Source organism: Ciconia boyciana, chromosome 7 (assembly GCF_034638445.1).
Source record: "Ciconia boyciana chromosome 7, ASM3463844v1, whole genome shotgun sequence".
NCBI classification, from domain to species: Eukaryota; Metazoa; Chordata; class Aves; order Ciconiiformes; family Ciconiidae; genus Ciconia; species Ciconia boyciana.
In genome coordinates this window covers 2,574,476-2,593,359 of record NC_132940.1, presented here as the reverse complement: position 1 = coordinate 2,593,359, position 18,884 = coordinate 2,574,476, and the positions used below count along the sequence as shown (strand labels likewise).

At 40.8% G+C, this 18,884-nt stretch overlaps 2 protein-coding genes across 3 annotated transcripts in view; both read left to right on the top strand.

Annotated features, from left to right (window-relative positions):
- DNAJC6 (DnaJ heat shock protein family (Hsp40) member C6) overlaps positions 1-6,168 on the top strand; it is a 40,412-nt gene extending 34,244 nt beyond the window's left edge. For both annotated transcript variants that reach the window (XM_072868244.1, XM_072868245.1), the window contains 4 exons: positions 91-351; positions 731-876; positions 2,845-3,021; positions 3,926-6,168. In XM_072868244.1, the coding sequence (XP_072724345.1) occupies positions 91-351; positions 731-876; positions 2,845-3,021; positions 3,926-4,027 (686 nt within the window). In that variant the 3' untranslated portion in view covers positions 4,028-6,168. The remainder of the gene's footprint in view (positions 1-90; positions 352-730; positions 877-2,844; positions 3,022-3,925) is intronic.
- A 1,694-nt stretch (positions 6,169-7,862) lies between these two features.
- Positions 7,863-11,019, top strand: LEPROT (leptin receptor overlapping transcript). Its single transcript, XM_072867365.1, has 4 exons — positions 7,863-7,983; positions 8,158-8,233; positions 9,046-9,232; positions 10,479-11,019. The coding sequence occupies exons 1-4, from the start codon at positions 7,968-7,970 to the stop codon at positions 10,593-10,595; spliced, it is 396 nt and encodes a 131-aa protein (XP_072723466.1). The 5' UTR covers positions 7,863-7,967; the 3' UTR covers positions 10,596-11,019.
- Positions 11,020-18,884: the final 7,865 nt, after the last annotated feature.

The window sequence follows — 18,884 nt, the reverse complement described above, 5'->3', positions numbered from 1 at the left end:
GGGGGATTTTGTTTAGGTTCCCTTTTCAGAAGGCAAGTCAGTATCCTGTTTGTTAATGCTCACCGTCACTCCTTTCCCCCTACTCTGCAGGTGGGCCTTCGTTTGCCAGTAAACCGACCACGCCAACAGGCATGGGTGGAGGATTCCCCCCTTCGCCGCAGAAACCCTCTCCCCAGCCCATGGGCGGCAGCGGTTGGCAGCAAGGGGCTGGCTATGGCTGGCAGCAGGCACAGCCCAAAGCCCAGCCAAGCATGCCTCATGCCTCTCCCCAGAACAAGCCCAATTACAACGTGAGTTTCTCAGCAATGCCGGGAGCACAAAACGAACGTGGAAAAGGACCAGCTAACGTTGGTAAGCTTTTCAGAGTTCAGCATCCAAAAGGGTGGCTCCTTCTAATATTGCTTTAGTGCTCAAACACCTTAACAGGTTAGGGTCTAAGCAGGTAAGTCATGCTGATCATTTGATGGTATATGAAGTTCAACACTAGTTGTTCTGTCCTAGATTCTTTAGAGCATGCTAGCATTTAGGAAATCCTGGATTCCAAATGGGCTGCAATAATAATAAAAAATTCAAAAGTAGCAGTAGCCTACACCTCTTCTATGAGAACCTGCACGCTCATTAGCACTGGGAGATTGTTATAGTGATAAGTGGCGGGGGTAGCTTGGGTAGAAAAGCAGTGTTAAATAAATCTGTATTGTGATAACAACTTCAAATCTTTTTGTTTTTCAAGATTCAAAACCAAAAGTGTCTGCAGATTTTGAAGATCTATTATCTGGCCAAGGTTTTAATGCTCACAAGGACAAGAAGGGCCCCAAAACAATAGCCGAGATGAGAAAAGAAGAAATGGCTAAGGAGATGGACCCTGAAAAACTAAAAGTAAGCAATATTCTTGTTTGCGCTCTTACAATCATTCAACATGTCTTTCGTTCTCATCATGCTGGAGGTTGCTTGAAACACTGCCTCTGAAAAGTGGAGGGGGCAGTAAGCCACCAGCCTTCCTGCATGTGAGAGGCAGCTGAGCAAATCTTTGAGATCATTTAGTGCCAGAAGCTATCCTCCTGTTTTAGCACTTATTCCAGTGCGCATCCTCCACAGCATTGCTGGATCCCAAGGACCACATGCTATCTCTCATGCTTCCTTTCCATAAAGTAGGTGTCTAATCGTGACAGCATCATAAACTGCTGAGCTCCCCATTCACATCCCAGACAGCAGTGAGCTAGTGTGACTAGAAAGACAAAGTCATAAACTGCAGGTGTTGGGGAATACCTGGAAGAATCTCCACTATCTCATGAGAATGAGAGATCCTACTTAGAAAAAGTGGTAAGTTTGTAAAAACTGTTCTGACATAGCTTCTTACAAATAAACCAGATAAAAGAGCAGTGACCATCTCTGCCAGTCCTTCTGTCAAACCCAGGTTTTGGTGAAAAGAGGGATGTTCTCCCCATGATGAGATTGCCTTGGGGCAGAAAGTGAGGACTTCCTGCTGTTTGTTCATATAATAAATTCTCATGCCTTCCCTGGAGGTGTGAACATCCTTTGGAATACATTTAAAACTCCAAGGTTACATTTCTGTCCTAAACCAGACTGGCAAACAGTGGCTTGCTCAGTGAAACTGTCAGGGCTGCTGGCCTTCCACATCACTCCAGCCCTGATTAGCAGGCACAGCTAATTGAGCTAATCCTCTGTCCCATTAATCTTGCCTGCTTTGGAATTCTCTCGTCTCTCCTCAGTAAATTGCCAAACTACAGATCTATTATGAAGGGAAGGAAATTGAGTCTATCCTGCTCATTTTAAATATGAAACTACAAATTATAATTGCAGAAGGATACAGAACTGAGAGGAAAAGCCCAAGCAAAAGCCAAGCAAACTTATAGAAAACAGAATAAGTGAATTTTTTAAATTTTTTTTTTAACCTTGTGGAAAGGTTTTAACCTTTGGAAAGTCTGTGCCAGCAACCATGCTGAACATGAACGTCACCCACTTGTAACCAAGCTGGATAGCTGTCAAGCCATCAAGTGGGCAGTAGTTTTTACCAATTTATAAGCTATACAACTTCAGCGATTCATGTGGTACTACTGAATGTGTGCAACACTTTCCCCCCGGCAAGCTGCTGAATCACTGAAGCACCCAGCTGATTCTCCCTTCCCAATACAATTTCCTTTGCTCTGATGCATTTTATTTCATTGAGTCACTTCAGTTCAGCCTGGAACTGTTAAATCTATATACGCTTTGGTTTTCAGGTTTACTTCCCTTTCCTCCTCCCCTTCCCCAGCCGTAGGCTAAGATGGTAGCCAATAAGGGGGACTACGTCATCTAGGAAAGTGGACTACCTATTGCTTTATTTGACTGCTGGATTGTGGGTAGCAAATAGGCACGTGGAGAGAATTGAGGCTTCTGACTTTAGAGCTTAAAAAGATTTGTATTGAAGCCACCTTCAACGTGAGTCTTTAGAAGACTTAACTCTAGACATGCACAAAAGATACACATCCACAGCAGAGTCCCAGTCGAGCTTACTTTAGGTATGCAATTAAGCTTGCTAAAGAGCCACACCGTTAAATATTTCATTTATCTTTTAACTAACTATTGCAGCTAATGACTGTTCATAAGCGTTACCAACTCAGTATTTTTAGCAGGGATGTTGCTCAAAGTGTGTCTTAACTTTCAAGCAGTGATATAAAAATTAATGACAGAGTAGAGACTGACAAATATCTTCCAAAGGTTTTCTAAAGCTTGGAAAGAAATTTAAGATGCTTCTTGGAGTCACTGCTATTCAAATGAAGAAACTTTGTCCTACTGGAATATCTAATGTAAAGCGTAAATTGAGACTCACACTCTTCTCTCCAGGTCCTGGAATGGATTGAAGGGAAGGAGAGAAATATAAGAGCCCTGCTGTCTACAATGCATACAGTCTTATGGGCAGGGGAGACCAAGTGGAAACCTGTTAGTATGGCAGATCTCGTAACGCCAGAGCAAGTGAAGAAGGTCTACCGGCGGGCAGTGCTTGTCGTTCATCCTGACAAGGTAAGGTTTTCCTAGTTTCACATTGTTCAGAAATTGTCATTGTTCTCTTAACTGTAAAGCGTTGAATGTGATTGCTTAATTTATTGGTGCAAGCAGCTTTGTAGAAAGTAGTAGTTCAACATTTTTGCCAGTTTCTGAAAGGCGAGAACTCTAACCACTCACAGCCCCAAGACTGTGCTTGGTCCATGCTGCTTCAAGCAACAGAGATTCAGATCTTCAGCTTTTGTCACCCTCGCTTTGACTCTAAGCCATACTGGTGGTGAACAACAGTCCAGAATATTGTGCCTGCTAAAGGAGATGAGGGTGTGATAAAGGCACATGAAAGGACAGGGGTCTTAAAATCAAACTTCTAAAATGGAAGAATCAGGTTATCTGATTATCCAACTTGTGGCTTGTGGTCTTGCTGCTCGCACTTGCCAACCAGAGTGCAATGATGCCATCTGGGAAACCCTATGGCGATGACGAGGCTTCCACTTTTAAGGAAATGGAGGCCCTGAGAGTTTCAGGGCAGTGGGCAAGGCTTGAGAAGATGTGGGCTGCCCAGAGGCTTGCAGGAATTCTGCTTTTATCGAGGAACTCTGTCAGGTGGCAGCTCTTTCCCTTCAGTGCAGGTAAAATGCCTCTTGCAAAGCCTAGGTTAAATTTTTTTGCCCTTGGGACTGCAATGCTTTATCACACTTGGGGGTTATCAGCTCTGAGGAGCAGAAGAGCTGAAGAGCCAAGAAATTCTTAAGCTGTAAACAAGGTAAGCAGCCCTCAACAGTAGCTTATTCTTGTTAAAGAATAAGTGAAAACCATTCGTGGAAAGTGAACGATAACTGCGTGGGAATCTAGCTGCTCAAGTCTCAACTTTTTGTAGTGTGATTTGGTAGATGTGATATCCCTCTTTCTGTTTTTATTCCAGGCTACTGGGCAGCCATATGAACAATATGCAAAGATGATATTTATGGAGCTAAATGATGCCTGGTCAGAATTTGAAAACCAAGGACAAAAACCCTTGTATTAGGTACTTTCTCAGTCTCCACTACAGACCTGTGCTAGTGCTTATATAGTCTCTTGTCACAAATGTCACAGATCAACCAAACTCTGGCTGGAAATTCAGAAGTTTCAGAAAACTAAGAGCCTAATACTTATCATGAAGAACAAGAGAAAGGTTTCCTTGTACTTGTATCAAGAATCCTGAGCTCAGAGGAACTCTAGCCACCTGGCTTGCCATACGAGAGCCACGGGGTTACAGTTTCTTGTAACTTTTATATTTTTCTTTGGATTCAAGTGGGGCGAGAGAGAACACATTCTGGGAAAGGTGGAATTGTTCTGTCTCTGACACAGTGTAGCTGGTGAATTTCCTACTTTTTTTGTGATGTGTGATATGGCAACACTTCAGTTGAGTTCAATAACTGGTGGCGAAGCCCGGATTTCGATGGACTTTCTTCTTAGGTTTGGATCAAACTTTATCAAATTTAAGTGCTCAGATGTGGTTTAGGCACACTTCTAACAGTCACCATTTGCTGCTTAATTGCTCATATAGTATAGTATGCCTGAGTAGAGACAAAGCTGAACCCTGGGTTAGATCAGTGTGGCAGCTGACTGCTGCTTTTACACATTAATACTGTACTTCACCTCACAGTCCAGCAGTGAAATGTGCAGAAGAAATTCCTCAGCATTATGGAGCAAGTGTCTTTTAAAGCAAACAACAAGTAATTTATGTTAAACAGCACCTTGTTGCTTTGTTAAACAGTGGTTCTGGGGGAAGAGGGAATTGGGGGGAAGGGTGAATCCACATTTGTAAAAGGGAGGAATGAGCATGTACTGCATTTCCCATGAAGTTCTCATCAATAGCTTGAAACCATCAAACAAAAGAAATATCAACAAACTAAAACTCTGCTGCAAAGTCTTAGAAACTTCCCAGTCTATAGGTAACACTTCCGCTCCTGAGGATTCAGAAGACTTTTTCCAGCCCACTTGTGTCACCTCTATGCCTTTATCAGCTCCGGAGCACTTGGCAAAGGCTCTTGGCAGAATGCAACCTGTTGCAACGTCACTTTTCAGGCCACGGTGTACAAGCTGTCATGTAGACATCTGTGGACCAGGTCTGATTTTTGAGGTAAATACAGTGCAAATTGATTATCTTAAAAGTTTATATTGGACCAAAGCAATAATATCACAAGGAAATATCTCTGATGCTAAAGGTGAAGCATCTTTCCTAGTTAAAAAGCAAGTTACGCTCTTCACCCCAAATTCTGGCGTTCTCCTTTTGTAGAATAACTAAAGCTAGCAGTTTATTTACCAACATGTTGTATCTGTATTTGAGCTTTGAAAAGGCAGGTATATTCAAAGAGGAGCAGGAAATAATTTGTATTTACTGCCTAGGGAACGGGTTGCCATCTGATGCGAGTCTTTAAAGCTGGTGGTTTTTAAAGACAATCCACTTGTTGTTGCACTTATATTTTCAAGTGGCAAAACTTCTACTGCAAAGACAGTGTGTCAAAGTACATTGCTTTCTGTATAAAAGTCATCCTTTTGTTCTATTGGTCCATTATTTACTACCATTAATTGAAAATGTGAAACCAACGCATAGGTCTCCTTTTATATAAAAGACCTTAAGATAATAGTAACAAACTGGATGTTATTTATTAATGTTTTGATCCAGTATGTGCTTGTCTTATTTAAAGAGATAACTGGAATGTGAATCATGTTCCTGTGATTTGTTGGTTTATTGTTTCTCATTCACATTTGTAGATATTGTGACCTATGCCTATATAATAAAAAGGATCTCATTACTATCATGTACTTTTTTAATAATGAAAACTACAGTAGCTTTGTATCGAGTTTGTCATGGCACATAACTCTGGATACTCATATGTTCACAAGATACAAATCCATCACTAAACTTTATCTACCAAAAGAAACCCTACCCCACTTAAGCTTTGATTACTTCCATCCCTGATGTTTTTATGGATGCATGAAAGTATTAGGACGTATGTATATCAAAATAGTTAACTAAAAAAAAAAATTTCTTGTCATATCTGGTAGTGACAGAGGTTATCAATGTTCAGGTTTACTGTTTGACTAAATTATTGTAATTTTTGTAAATACAGTATATACTCAATGAAATTGTGACTGGTCTAAAACATTTGTATATACATTAAAAAGCTCAAATTAACATATTCAGGTATCTCTTGTGCTTGTGGGGAAAAAACTCTACCTTCTTGCTTTAAACACAGTTCAGAGTAATTTCTCTGCACGTGCTGGATAAACAGCAACAAATCCATGTATGTTAAATGGAAACTTCTTTTGTCTACACTGTCTTACATGTACGACTAACGCCTCTGTTGCTCTAGCGCAGGGTTGGGTGGGACCTGTGTGGCACACAGAAAGGTAGCCATAAATTACTTGCTCTAGAGACAAATACTTTTTTTTTCTAGAGCTTTTATTTCCTCAAGAGCAAACAAGCTACGTGAAGAAGCCAGATCCCATTACTGCAACCAGATTATAAGAAGAGTAAGGGCTTAATTTAGAGAAAATTTGCAATGGGAAAAGATGCAGCCTTTCGTGCTTAGGAGAAAAACCCTTCAAGCCGGCTGAAACAGAAGATAGTAACTTAACTTGCTTCTACCTTTTGATTATTCAGACAAGTTAAGTCAGCTGTGTATATATATATATTTATTGTAGGTACAAAGCCATTTACATTAGCAGCAGCAGTACCAAGACGTAAGCCTGTATTAAAACTCCTACGGGCTTTTTGCTTGTTGATGACAGCCAAAGGATTTACAGTATGGGAGGGTACAGTGAAAGGGTCTCCATACCATTTTCTGTTTGCATGCCTTAAAGTAAGCCCAGACATGTTGAGCTCGGTTGCTGCTCAGAAATTGTGACCAGGCCACAAGGTTAACACCATACACCAGCTCACACAGTATGGGTGACATACCTCGGCCAGGATCAATGTTGCCTCTTAATGTGGTCGCTAATGCCATGCGGTAATTCACAGGTTGGCATTACAGGTGGTTTTCCCAAATTAAGGCATTGTGGAAACAACTTGTCACTTCCTATTCTTACGCTACTACGCTTCAGAGTAGCAAGTCAGCAAATGTAGCACCTAACAAAGTTTTCACTTGGAGCATTTAGCTACTTCAGCCTGCTGTTTTAATTAGGCAGCGTTCTTGGCTCTATATTATTTAAAATTAATAATGAAATCTGTATTGGAGAAGATATGAAAGGAGAAGAAGAGCTGAGAGGCAGAGATGGGAGATATCTACAGAAAACCTCCCTTGGCTGTGCAAAATCTCCCTCAAAAAGGCTGTTCTTGGGCCAAAAATGGGGTCCCAAAATTCTAAGGCTTGAAAAATACTGCTCTAAAAAAAAAAAAAAAAGTATCCTTCTTGGTGTGGATTAGCAGAAGCGCAGGGCCCTGTCAAGGGTGGACGATCCAGCTCCTGAGAAGGCACCACATGAAACAAGCAGGCAGCTGGGCCCATTTTTTTGGGTGAAAACAGAGGTTTTAAGGAGTAGCCTGCAAAATGGCAGCGACTGATGGGTGGGGGCTCTTTAAAACCGTGTTTGTGTATTTAAATCATGCCTGTGCACACACATATACATCTGTTTACACATATATAGACCTTACATACACATACGTATATAGGCTTGTGTGTATATACATTAAACACCCCCCCCCAAGGCCTGACTGGAGGCAGCGACCCGCCCCGTAACCATGGCGACAGGTGGCTGGCAGCCCGCCCGCTTCCCCACAGCGAACCAGCGCCCGCCCCTTCAAGTGCGCCCCGCCCCCTTTCCCGAGCGGGGGCGGGGCAGCCCGGGAATCGCCTCCTCGCTGACGCTGGCCCTTTAAGGCGGCGGGTCACGTGGTGCAGGAGGGGGCGGGGTAAAGTGGCCGGGAGGCGGAAGTCGCTCGCCGCCACCTCAGCTCGGCGTCGTTCAGCGCCGCGAACATGGCGGGCATCAAAGGTAACCGAGCACTCCCCGGCCCGCGGGCCGGGGTCCTCCCTCTGAGGGAACAGAACGACTGGGTTGCGCATCCACTTCCCAGGCATTGCCTCAGCGCAGTGGCGGGCGGGCGTCGCGGGGAGGGATAACCGGTCCCGCGGCTCCCGCCTCACCGCCTGCCTTGTGCCGTTGCAGCTCTCGTGGCGCTGTCCTTCAGCGGGGCCATCGGGCTGACGTTCCTCATGCTGGGCTGTGCCCTGGAGTACTACGGGTGAGCGGGCCGGCTTCCTTTCCACAACTTCCCCCTCTTTATATCTCTTAATTGAGGTGTTAATCGCATTTAATTGAGCTGTTTGGCTCTAGTTATCTTCCAGCAGTCACCTGCTTTCTGGCTCTTGACACGTGGAATTAAACACGTTGTGATTAAATACCACCTCCTTAGCCAGCACTTGCATTTCCATTAAAAAAATGACTGAAAACAGCTCTATGCTTCCTCAGGAAAAGCGGTGCCATCTTGCTAAACAGTCATTTTTAACCTCGCACGATTCTTCCCCTTACTTCCCTGTTTATTTAAACAACCCTCCCACCACAAGACTTGAACTGGGATGTTTATTACACTTAAAAATCCAGGCTCACGCCCTAATGAGAGCGCTCACAAAGAGGCGAGGGTGCAAGGGTGTGTCTTGTTTATACTCCAGGATCCCTCTAATTTGGGAAAGTTCGTGATTCCCGTCCCACTTGCATGCGTTTCCTGTTGTCTGTGTGGTGACTGTCGGTTTTGCAAGGTGGTGGTGTGAGGTGAATCAGCAAGGTGATGCAAATGTAAATAAATTAAGGCTTGGGCGTGTGAGAGAGTGGATCCTGCTCTACACGAGGCTGTGTGAGTGCTTGTGCCAGTATGCAGGGAAAACGGGGTGGGATTGCCCCTTTGGGTGCAAGCTTGTGGTTAAATCACGTAATCCACTTTTCAAACCATAAAGTAGGATTACAGCTATTGCAATTACTTTTTCTAAACAGCAGATACTTTTTATTGAAGCATCCTTCTAAACTGATTGTGTATTTCCTTTTTCCCCCCCTCCCCAGTGTATACTGGCCTCTGTTTGTCTTAATATTTTACTTCATCTGCCCCATTCCCCACTTCATTGCAAAAAGAGTAAGTGATGACAGTGATGCAGCCAGCAGTGCCTGCAGGGAATTGGCATATTTCTTCACAACTGGAATTGTTGTTTCTGCCTTTGGATTTCCTATAATCCTTGCACGGGTTGAGGCGGTAAGTTCTGCTTGCTAATTGTTATTGTAAGACACCAGTTACTGAGTGTAAGCTTTAAGTGCACTGGTGCTGCTTGTAAATCCTGTCTTTAAGGTAATTATTATGATGTTTCTAGATTCTGATGAAAACAATCACACTGCTGAAATTTTGTCTGTCAATGCTGCTTTTTGACCTGAACAAAGGACTTGCATGACTGAGAAGTTTTTAGCTGGGTTTTTTTCCAGATCTGTTTTGGTCCAATACAAGATATTATCTCCTCCTACATCTCATGCCTCTCTGTCTCATCAACTTTTGCACCGCTTCTTGCACCACCTTCCTTATTTTTATCTCAGAATGTCTGCTTTCTCCATTTAGGATGCTGAAAACTTGGTGACTGGAGCGCATTATCAGTTAAAAGATAAAAGGCCAAACTTCCAGAGCTGCCCTTCTGGTTTTCAAAGCATTTCCCAAGCTCATGTTTTGTCCCCTCAAAGTCTGAGGAAATTCTGCTAGCTTCTTTTCTCTTTGCTTTCTGAACTGCTCTTCAGTGGTGAGATTTTGTCACATTTGTTTTGCAAGGCAAAGAACTCTCTCGTCCTGTCTCCCACGCTACCCAATGACGTTTTTATGTGTTGCGTTGTTTTCGCCCTTCAGTCTTTCAGTTTTGCTTAAAACTTGTGTGCTTCATTTTAGCTTATTTGTAATGCACAGTTTCCCTGACGCTGCATTTTTGTTTTTTAAGTTGTGGACCTGACAGTAGGCAGAACCAGAAGTGACCACGAGAGGGAACTCTAATTCATAGCTATATCTTTTAAGAGTAAATGTCGCTTATTTGGGTAAACTTAGTCGGGCAGATTGTTAAAGAAAGCTGTTTACATTTAAGACCACGTACTGTTCTCCATGCTTGTTACTGGCATTTACTTGAAAGGTGATCTTTTCTTTTGTGGCATAGCAATTAAAGGAGAGCACTAGTTTCACCAGATTTTTCTATGACTTAGGTATGTTTTAGTGACTTGTATGGCAAGGTAATTATTTTGTTCTAAAACACAGCATTATTAGCCTGTCTGTTGAAGTGTTCTATTAGTAATATGAGTGGTTGCTAATTGAATAAGTAGTCACATAAATTGAATTATTTATTGTTTGTCTTTTTTCTTTATGCTTTTAGCACCTTTCTGTAGTATTTTATTTAGTTTCTCTAATGCATGTAAATAACTGGCCTGAACCTATCTTAGAACTGCTTTGATTGTTTCATTTCCTTGCATTTCAGATCAAATGGGGAGCCTGTGGTCTGGTGCTGGCTGGCAATGCAGTCATTTTCCTTACTATTTTAGGCTTTTTTCTTGTGTTTGGTAGAGGAGATGACTTTAGCTGGGAACAGTGGTAGGACATCGCTCTGATGCTGGTAATATTTTACAGCATGTATCACCATATGTATACTCCGTGTGTGTATACGTGTATATATTATAACATAGGTGTGTGTGCACGCTGAGATGTATGTATGTGCATATACATGTAGTTTTACATTATCAGATCATAACGTGCTTTTTTAAAATGCATTTCGGCCAAAGGGAAAAGGCCCTTGTGACAGCTGTCTTAACATATTCAGTGAAAGCTGGAATCACTGTTGCAAACTTGTCCCCAAATAAGTTTACAAAGCATAAGCAGTTTTACTCATTTTTTCACTAAATATGCATTAACTTTTGTTTTAATCACAGTAGTATCATGGATACATGTGGTATTGGTCAGCATGCCTGGTTTTTTTTAACCATGTAATCAAAATAGGCCAATATAAAGATTATCCTACTTGGTATTGTTCAGCTTGATCCATCTTTCTGCTTTGATTAGGGATGAATGAGTATTTGCTTTTCATTTGAGTAATTGTAATTTTAGTGTTTTTTCTTCATAACGTGAAAACAAACATAGGTTATGCCAACTCTTTTACTACCTAATGAAAGAAAAAGAAAATAACCGTGGTTAAAAATCCTTCCTTCCACTTACGATGTTCATTTAAAAAATAATCCCTCCCCCCCCCCGACAGTCAGGCTTTGTCCCTATTCAGCTTAACAACTGTGGATATATTTTGGGAATAATATACTCTAATGCCTCTTTAATGCTTAGAGCAGACGTTACCTCTCTTATGAAGGTTCACAAAAGAAGAGACTACACTCAGGACACTTACAATCACCATGTAGTATACAACTCTGTATTCTTATATGTGGAATGCCTGAATGGCAAAGGAGTGAGTGTTCTGCTGGGTAGGACTTATCTTCTCAGTTCTCATTGCTTTTAAAACATACTTATTCAACTACTAATTTTTTGTCTGTAAGAAGAGATTGTTACGTTAAAACACTATATTTTTAAATGGCATTATCCTAGTAAACATTCACATAATTGCACTTATGAAAGTAAACTTTGTTACTGTTTTGACTTGCTGAATCCTGCAAATTGTGGAGGCATGTAATTTTGTAAAAATGCATTCTGATACAACCCTAACTCTAGAAGACATTTCAGTAATCTGCAAAGGGGTGAAGGAAGAGACACCTTAGTTTATTCTTTCCTAGAAAAATGGACATAAAGAGGTTTCTGCTCTGTGAAGTAAGCAGCTGAATTCCTGCATAGGGTGTGTTTTACTCTTGCAAGTTCTTTAGACTAGCAGATTGCAAATGAGTATTTTATAGCTGTGTGAGTTAGTTCACAGCTGACTGCTATCACCCTGTAAAGCTATGAGGGACATTGTATAAGGAGGTAATAGAATCCACCCTACAAGACGTGGCAGCTTCACCAACGCAGTGCTTTTTGCCCCCTAAGTTGTATGGAACTACTTATGCTGCTCTCCAAACTCTCTCAATACTCGTGTACTGCAAAATGGTGTCCTGTGGATTGCTGTGCAGAGCAAAGGTTCAAAAATTAATGAATGTTACATGAGTGCCCTGATACTGGGTCTTTTGTTCAAGCTCAGTGCCCTAGAAGAAGGGTACAGAAATCATTCTGTGGTCCAAGTAATGTAATATCACTTAAGCAGGAATGGAATATCATGATTCAGGAAGGTTAATTACATGTTTTAAATTTAAACTTCAGATGTGTGTAAGGTGAACAGTTCAGTGCTGAGGAATGCTGAGTAGTTGTGTTTTATACTGAAGTGTGTCTAGGCGGTCATTCTTGTAAAAGAAGAATTAACACTGAAGGATAGTTTTTTCTGGATGTTAATGCTTCATCAAAGACATAGCAGGAATATACTTGTAAAGATGCTGTGCATAAACGAGTTCTCTTACAGGGTCTTCTTCCCGACTTTAGGTGAAATCTGTTGGACCCTACTGATTTGTAAAATACTACTGTGGAAATTATTTGTTCTAATTATGAGCCAGGTTGTTTAGAGTAATTATAGTTTCCATGTATAAGTCCTGCTTTGATTTTTGAAGAAGTTGCTTTTTTCCCCTATACCATAGTATTTTTCACTCAAATTGGTGAAGTAAAACAGCAACAATAATACACAATTTAAGTGCCTGATCCTGTAAATGCCTAAAGTCATTGCTAACAATTCTATTTAACTCCTGTTAAAATACTCATGTGCTTGCAGGGTTAGGTTCTCCAGTATTTTTACTCCTTAGAATTTACGTACCGAAGGCTGCAATAGAAGTCTACAAAAACTACTCCACTACTGATGAAATTTTGCTTCAAGACACCTGAGATAAATTTTTCTTTAAATTAGAGAATCATTATTTGTAGAATCTGTTCTAGGTCTGTTAGTAAATAGCGTGCTTGTGGCAGATTGGGATACAGGCAGTAAACATGACAATCTGAAATGAAAAGGAGAACTAGAAAGTATAGTCTTGAAGAGAGGTTGCTTCTTTGACAAATTATTCTGTTGTACTGTATTTCCTTTGATATTACTGTGGTTGGTGGGTACCTCATGAAATGGCAAGTAAATGTTGAATGGAGAGAGTCAACACTTTTTTTTAATTTCTTCTTCTTTTGAAGCAGCTACATGCACTAATCCTCAATGTGAACTTCATGCAGTTTTCACCATGGACTTTTATTTTAAAATGTTTAACTTTAAAAATTGTGTTTAACAGTGTTTAAATCATGGAAATCTTCCTTGACCTCTTTAAAAGTAAATTTGCTTGAATTAGTCTTTGATATCAAGTAGTCAGGGTAAAAAAATTTGCAATGCTTTTTTTTTTTTATCAAGAGTTTCACTCGTTCACACAAACCTGGTGCTTTGATGGCCAGTACTGGGCATACTGTGGCTATCTACCAGTACCAATTTACTGTGGTTTCTCTGAAATTGTTTTCCTATATGGAAGTGAATACTATGTATCCAAAGTGCCTTAATTTCGATACTGTGCTGATTTTGTGAATGCATATACATGGCAATATCACTATGTTTCATAATCAGCTGAAAATCTGTTACTGCATTTTATAAAGCTTCCTTGTCAACTAATCACGTTTTCTGTAATTCGGAATGCAGTGCAGCTTTTGTAACTTTTGTAAACACTATTTTTATTTTCTGTGATTGCCAGGTTCTTGAGATGAAGTACTAAAACATGGAAATTAAAATGTATTCTACTTTTCTTTTTGAATTGTCTAATAAAACTGACTTTTGGAATTGTCTAATAAACATATCTGATGCTTAAGTATTTGTCTGTCTTAAATTTCAAGAGGTGACAACAGATTCTTGTGTGAGAGGAAAGAGAAGAGAAACAACATATCCAGTGGCGCTTTCATAATGGTATTGTAGCTGTCAGGCATGGCCACAGTAGGAGGTTAATGAGCCGTTGAAGTGTCTCTTGTACTGGTGTTGCTATTTCATAATTGCTTTGTAGTGAAATGGGGTCTTCCAGTGGATTCTCAGTATTGGGACCCTTAGGGACTATTTTGCCACGTGTTCGTTCTCGCAGAGCTCCTTCACATCTTTTTCTGGAGATATATAGTAAGTGCTTGTGGTTCTTGGCTCTGCAGAGGCTTTGGTACTTGGCTTCTTGGTCATCAGGAAGGTCAGTCAGCGCTGATGAGATCAAAACACGGGGGAACAAATTTCAGAAGCCATGATCTAATTGCAATAGGTGGAATTACTGCTATGTCATGTGTTATTGTAGAGGTCGCATTCAAATATGCAGGTAAATTATCATCACTTCCCTCTTACATACATGGCAAATCTGTGAGCTTTATAAAGGCGTTCCAAAAAAGATGGTATGTGGGATAATACTAGACCTCTTCCACTTCCCTTGCTTCAAAAGAGTCTAAAGTAAGACGCATCTGCTCTGTCAGCACCTATGGAACCAGGGACGCAGAAGGCATCAAAGCTCTCTCTTTCATTTCTAGGTCAGTACTCCCGTAGTTAAGTTGGTGAATATATTAAGTGGGTGATTTTGATCCCCCCAGTGCTTGTGAAAATGAAGCCTGTTCAGTTATTTTAATCAATTTGTGAAAGCACCCACCGTCAGGAGAAGGAGGCTATAGCGTCTGTGTTCTGAATAGCTGATGCTTTCTGTTTACAGCAATGATTTGAGCAACTAAGCTTTGGAGAAGGTGAGTATATTTGTGCTTTGAATCAGTTAGCTGCTGGCTTTGCCCTGTTTTTGCAAAATGAGTGTTTGGGATTGCTGTCCTGTACTGCCTAGGCCAACTCGTGCTTTGCATATAGAGTAACTGCAGGCTCTAGGCTTGGTTCCTGAGCTCCCTTATTTAACCTGGTTCTGGATTTGCTACTGTTATCTGTATGGTATAACTTTTCTTTCCTATCCCTCCCACCCTTGTTCTTGTAGCTGCTTGTTTTTGTAGTTAACAGAGCTGTTCCCTGTCAACTTACACTTAGCTGGAGGAAAAAACATAAAATATGCATAAGGGGTGAGGAGCAGGGGCTACTGGTCACAGTCTTGTGCTGGTTTTATAGTCTGTTCAGTCCTTTAAGAAAGCTGGTAACGTTCCTAACTAGTTATGACCTTGGGTAACTTTAAACAGACTTTAATGCCATAAAATGAACGTAAGCTCATTAATACCCAGGAGTTAACCAAACAAACTTGTCCTAGTAAGCCACATGTAGATTTTTATTGTTAAACTGAAAATTATGTAAAGCTCTAAAATGATCTCTCTAACCCTGATCTCAATTGTTAACACAGCATGACTTTTAAGATACTGCATAATTTACTCTGCAGGGATTGTTTCTGATCTATGATAATGGATGAAAAGACTATTTCATTAAGCTGGATGCACACCAGGTACTAATGACTAATTGATTTGTTTAAGTGGCCCCTGCAAATACATGACCAGTATGTACTAGAGGGCTTTACAGGGAAGTGTCTCTTGATAAAACATGTAAGGAAGTATTGACTGATGAATTGTGATTAAATTTTAAAAATCAGCTGGACACTCTTAGAAAAACATTTTCTCCAATGGCTTGCTCCTATATTTATCTCTTCTCTTATTGTTTTGCTTTTGCTCTTTATGTTGAGGTTGATTTCAGCTGTGTCTCTGGGTCATTTTCAAAAATTGGTTACACTTGTTTATGCCCCATGACTAGCACTTCAGCTGGAGGTAACCTCATGTACTTTTTTGGAATTACTACTTCCCATAGACTAGTTCTAGATTTTAACAAATATTCTGGATACTGCTTCTTTCTAATGGCTCGTTTTAAATGGACTGCTTGATTGTTCCCTGCTTCCTTTCCCGTGAGGGCGATCATCCCTTGTCTGCCTGTGCAGATGGCTTTCTTCCTGCTGCCCCTCAACACCTGGAGGTCCTTATGGCCATCTGTGAGCAGATACTGCTGGGGAGAGCACAGGGATTATAAAAACATGCTATTTCCCCCCAGAAAATCCTTAGATGATAGGAGGAGACTAAACCTATGGCTTTGTTTAGCCTCACTTTCAAAGTGAGGCTAAAGCTATGGCTTTGTTTAGTAAAGTAACTTATGTATAATGAACATAACTGTGCAAAATTGCACGTAATATAGTCTTGATTTGGAGTCTTTGCATATAGGGAAGACTTCTTCCTGTAAAACATGCTTATAACATTGCTGTCTATTAAAATGAAGAATTTCAAATATGTAGTTACCAGCAGTTGTCCCAGGTGTTCTGATCTGAAACCCTGATATTTTCTTTGTTAGCTGTTTGCTTGCTAGCAGCTGAACTAGCATTCAGTGGTGGAAGTTGCCTGTGTTATATTGTATTTTTAATTGCATGTTTTCCTGGGGAATGCTTATAAAATTAACTGCTCACTTTTCTGGAATTCAAAAATACCAAACCACACACACACACACACACACACACACACACACAAAACCAAACCAAAATCATGTTCAAGTTGTATATAGTTCATTTGAAATCCCTAAGTGGAGAATAGAGGCTCAAACAGAGCTCAAGGCAAAAAGGGATGTTGTCTCCTGGTAGGTCCAGGAGGTCACCTGAGGCTATCAATGTCTGTGAATTTTGGTTTTATCACCTGCTCTGAGCTTTGTTTTCCGGTATACTGGCTAAGGTTCTTTCATTTTCTTGGCCAATATGAATAAATGACAGATGCTGCTTGCATGTTTTTGTTCGCTTGAGGATTTGGGGAGAAGTTAAATGGTATTTATGGTGCTTTACAAAGCATATGCTTGGAATAAGAGGGTTGATTGTGACATTTATAGGTTTTGCTTACCCTTTGTTGTGACTATTTGATCTGGACTTGTGATTTTGTTATTCATTTAATTCCTGCCCAAGACTGGTATTTCACAATATAATAGGAGCCTTTGTTACCAGTCTTCCATCGGGGGGGGGGGGGGGGAAGCCTTTACACAATATAGAAACAAGAGCTGCAATAGTTGTAACTTACTGGCTACTGGTCAAGTTCTCCCCTTTTGAAGCTGGTGGGAATTTGCTGTTGGGGTCAATGGGGTGGGGAAGGAGAGATGAAAGAGGCCTAATCCTGTTGGATGCTGAAACCCTTCGTGCCTGAGGGCAATCTGTGAGCATGCTTATGAGTCACGTCTATGGAATAGACTGTCCATCTTGTCTGAGTGTCTGTTTCTTCTGGCTGTGCTACAGAGGATATGGGGGTGATGTTGGCTACAAAAATCCATATGCCTGCATTTCAACAGAGGGCACTTTACTCCGGGAGAGGATTTAACAGCTTGTCCTTGTTTCTAGTAACATGGCTCAGTGTCATGCTCCTGCATGGCCAATCTTTCTTTGGTATTCTGTTTTTTTTTCTAACTAAATAAATGTTCATGATTGCAATGAGACATTAGGATGTTTTAAACAACTCCATGATGATAAAACAATTTCCCATATAAGTGAAAAGAGAACGCTCCTCTTAGTTTAATTTTAAAGTATTAAGAAATGCAGAATATTTCTCGTATGCATACATAAAGTAGATTTTACCTTTTGACTCGGATAATACAAAATATACCTTAGGCAGTCCACAGCATGCTATCTCTTCTATTCATACCTTCAAAGAAGATTGAAGTCCTTCTTTGCAGGAATACTTCTTCAAAATATTTTGCTGTTTAATTAAAATCTACAGCAGAAAATATATTAGTTTTCAAGGGTCTTTTAATAGCTAGGCAGATACTCATTAGAAACAATTTCAAAATGCACAGTCTCTATCTGCTATTCTCATAAGTGAGCAACGTGTAAAGTTAATTAGGATTCAGCAAATATCCGCAGTTAGGATTCAGATTATTCAAATCCCTTTAGACACCTAAAGATTGACGCAGGTGCCTCTCTGTTCCTCTCCTCTTTTATGGTGGGTGTACCCCATCATTAGTCTGTTGTCTTCATCTTTCGTTAGTCCTTTTTCCCCAGGGCCCAGCCCCGCAGGGAAAGCACAGAAGGTCCCCGCTCCAAATAGGTGTTGAGCTGCAGCTCCGTCCTGACTCCAGCCCTCATCCTAACTCCTGGCATTGCTCAGAAGACCCTCAGATCCCTTCCCTAACCCTAGCCTACAATAGGGCCTAGGGGATCCCCTCCCTGCTCCACATGTGCCTTTAGCTACCGTTCTGTTAAAAACCAAGCCAAAGCAACCCTCCCCCAATTGCTGGCAGTTCCAGGTTTTCTGGAATAAGTGAATTTTAAACTCCCAGAATCAGTAATTGCAACCAGTCCTTGCTGCCCTGCCCTCATGGGACTGAGCTGTTGTCAACTCCGGGTGTCACAAGAAGCTGAGCCAAAAGCAAGTCACACATTCAAAACAACTTAACAAACACCAATTTATGGATAGTATTAACAAGATGGAAAGAGGGGCAGGCAAGTGGCAATTGAGAAAGAGCTATGTCATAAAATACTAATTGGTTCTGGATGTGAATTGATGGCTCTGACTTCCAATTTCTAATTACTTAAAACTTGTGTTGAACAGAAAGGCTAAAAATACTCTGTGCTCTTCTGTAAGGACTGACTTTCTCAGCTACACCAAGAAACTATTCTGAGATGGCAGTTTCTTTAACCAGAGAGAAACAGCTTGGGCAATTATAGTTCCTCCTTTTGAGTGCTATTGTCTTGATTGTCCTTGCCCCATTTTCCCTCAGTTGCCGTTTGGTGTATTTGCTATTAAAGCCAGGATTTGTTGTATAACTTGCTATAGCAACATGTGTATTAAAAAAGCAATTTTCTTTTTTCTTTTTTTCAGCACAACCTCATTTAAGGAAAAATTTGAGTTTGCATTTTGTAACCACAATGCTGGCTAACTTTTAAAACAT

Excerpts from the sequence above, each read along its gene's own strand:
- LEPROT (XM_072867365.1), top strand. Across the intron at positions 8,234-9,045 it reads TGTGCCCTGGAGTACTACGG|TGTATACTGGCCTCTGTTTG; the intron begins GTGAGCGGGCCG and ends CCCCCTCCCCAG. Across the intron at positions 9,233-10,478 it reads TCCTTGCACGGGTTGAGGCG|ATCAAATGGGGAGCCTGTGG; the intron begins GTAAGTTCTGCT and ends CTTGCATTTCAG.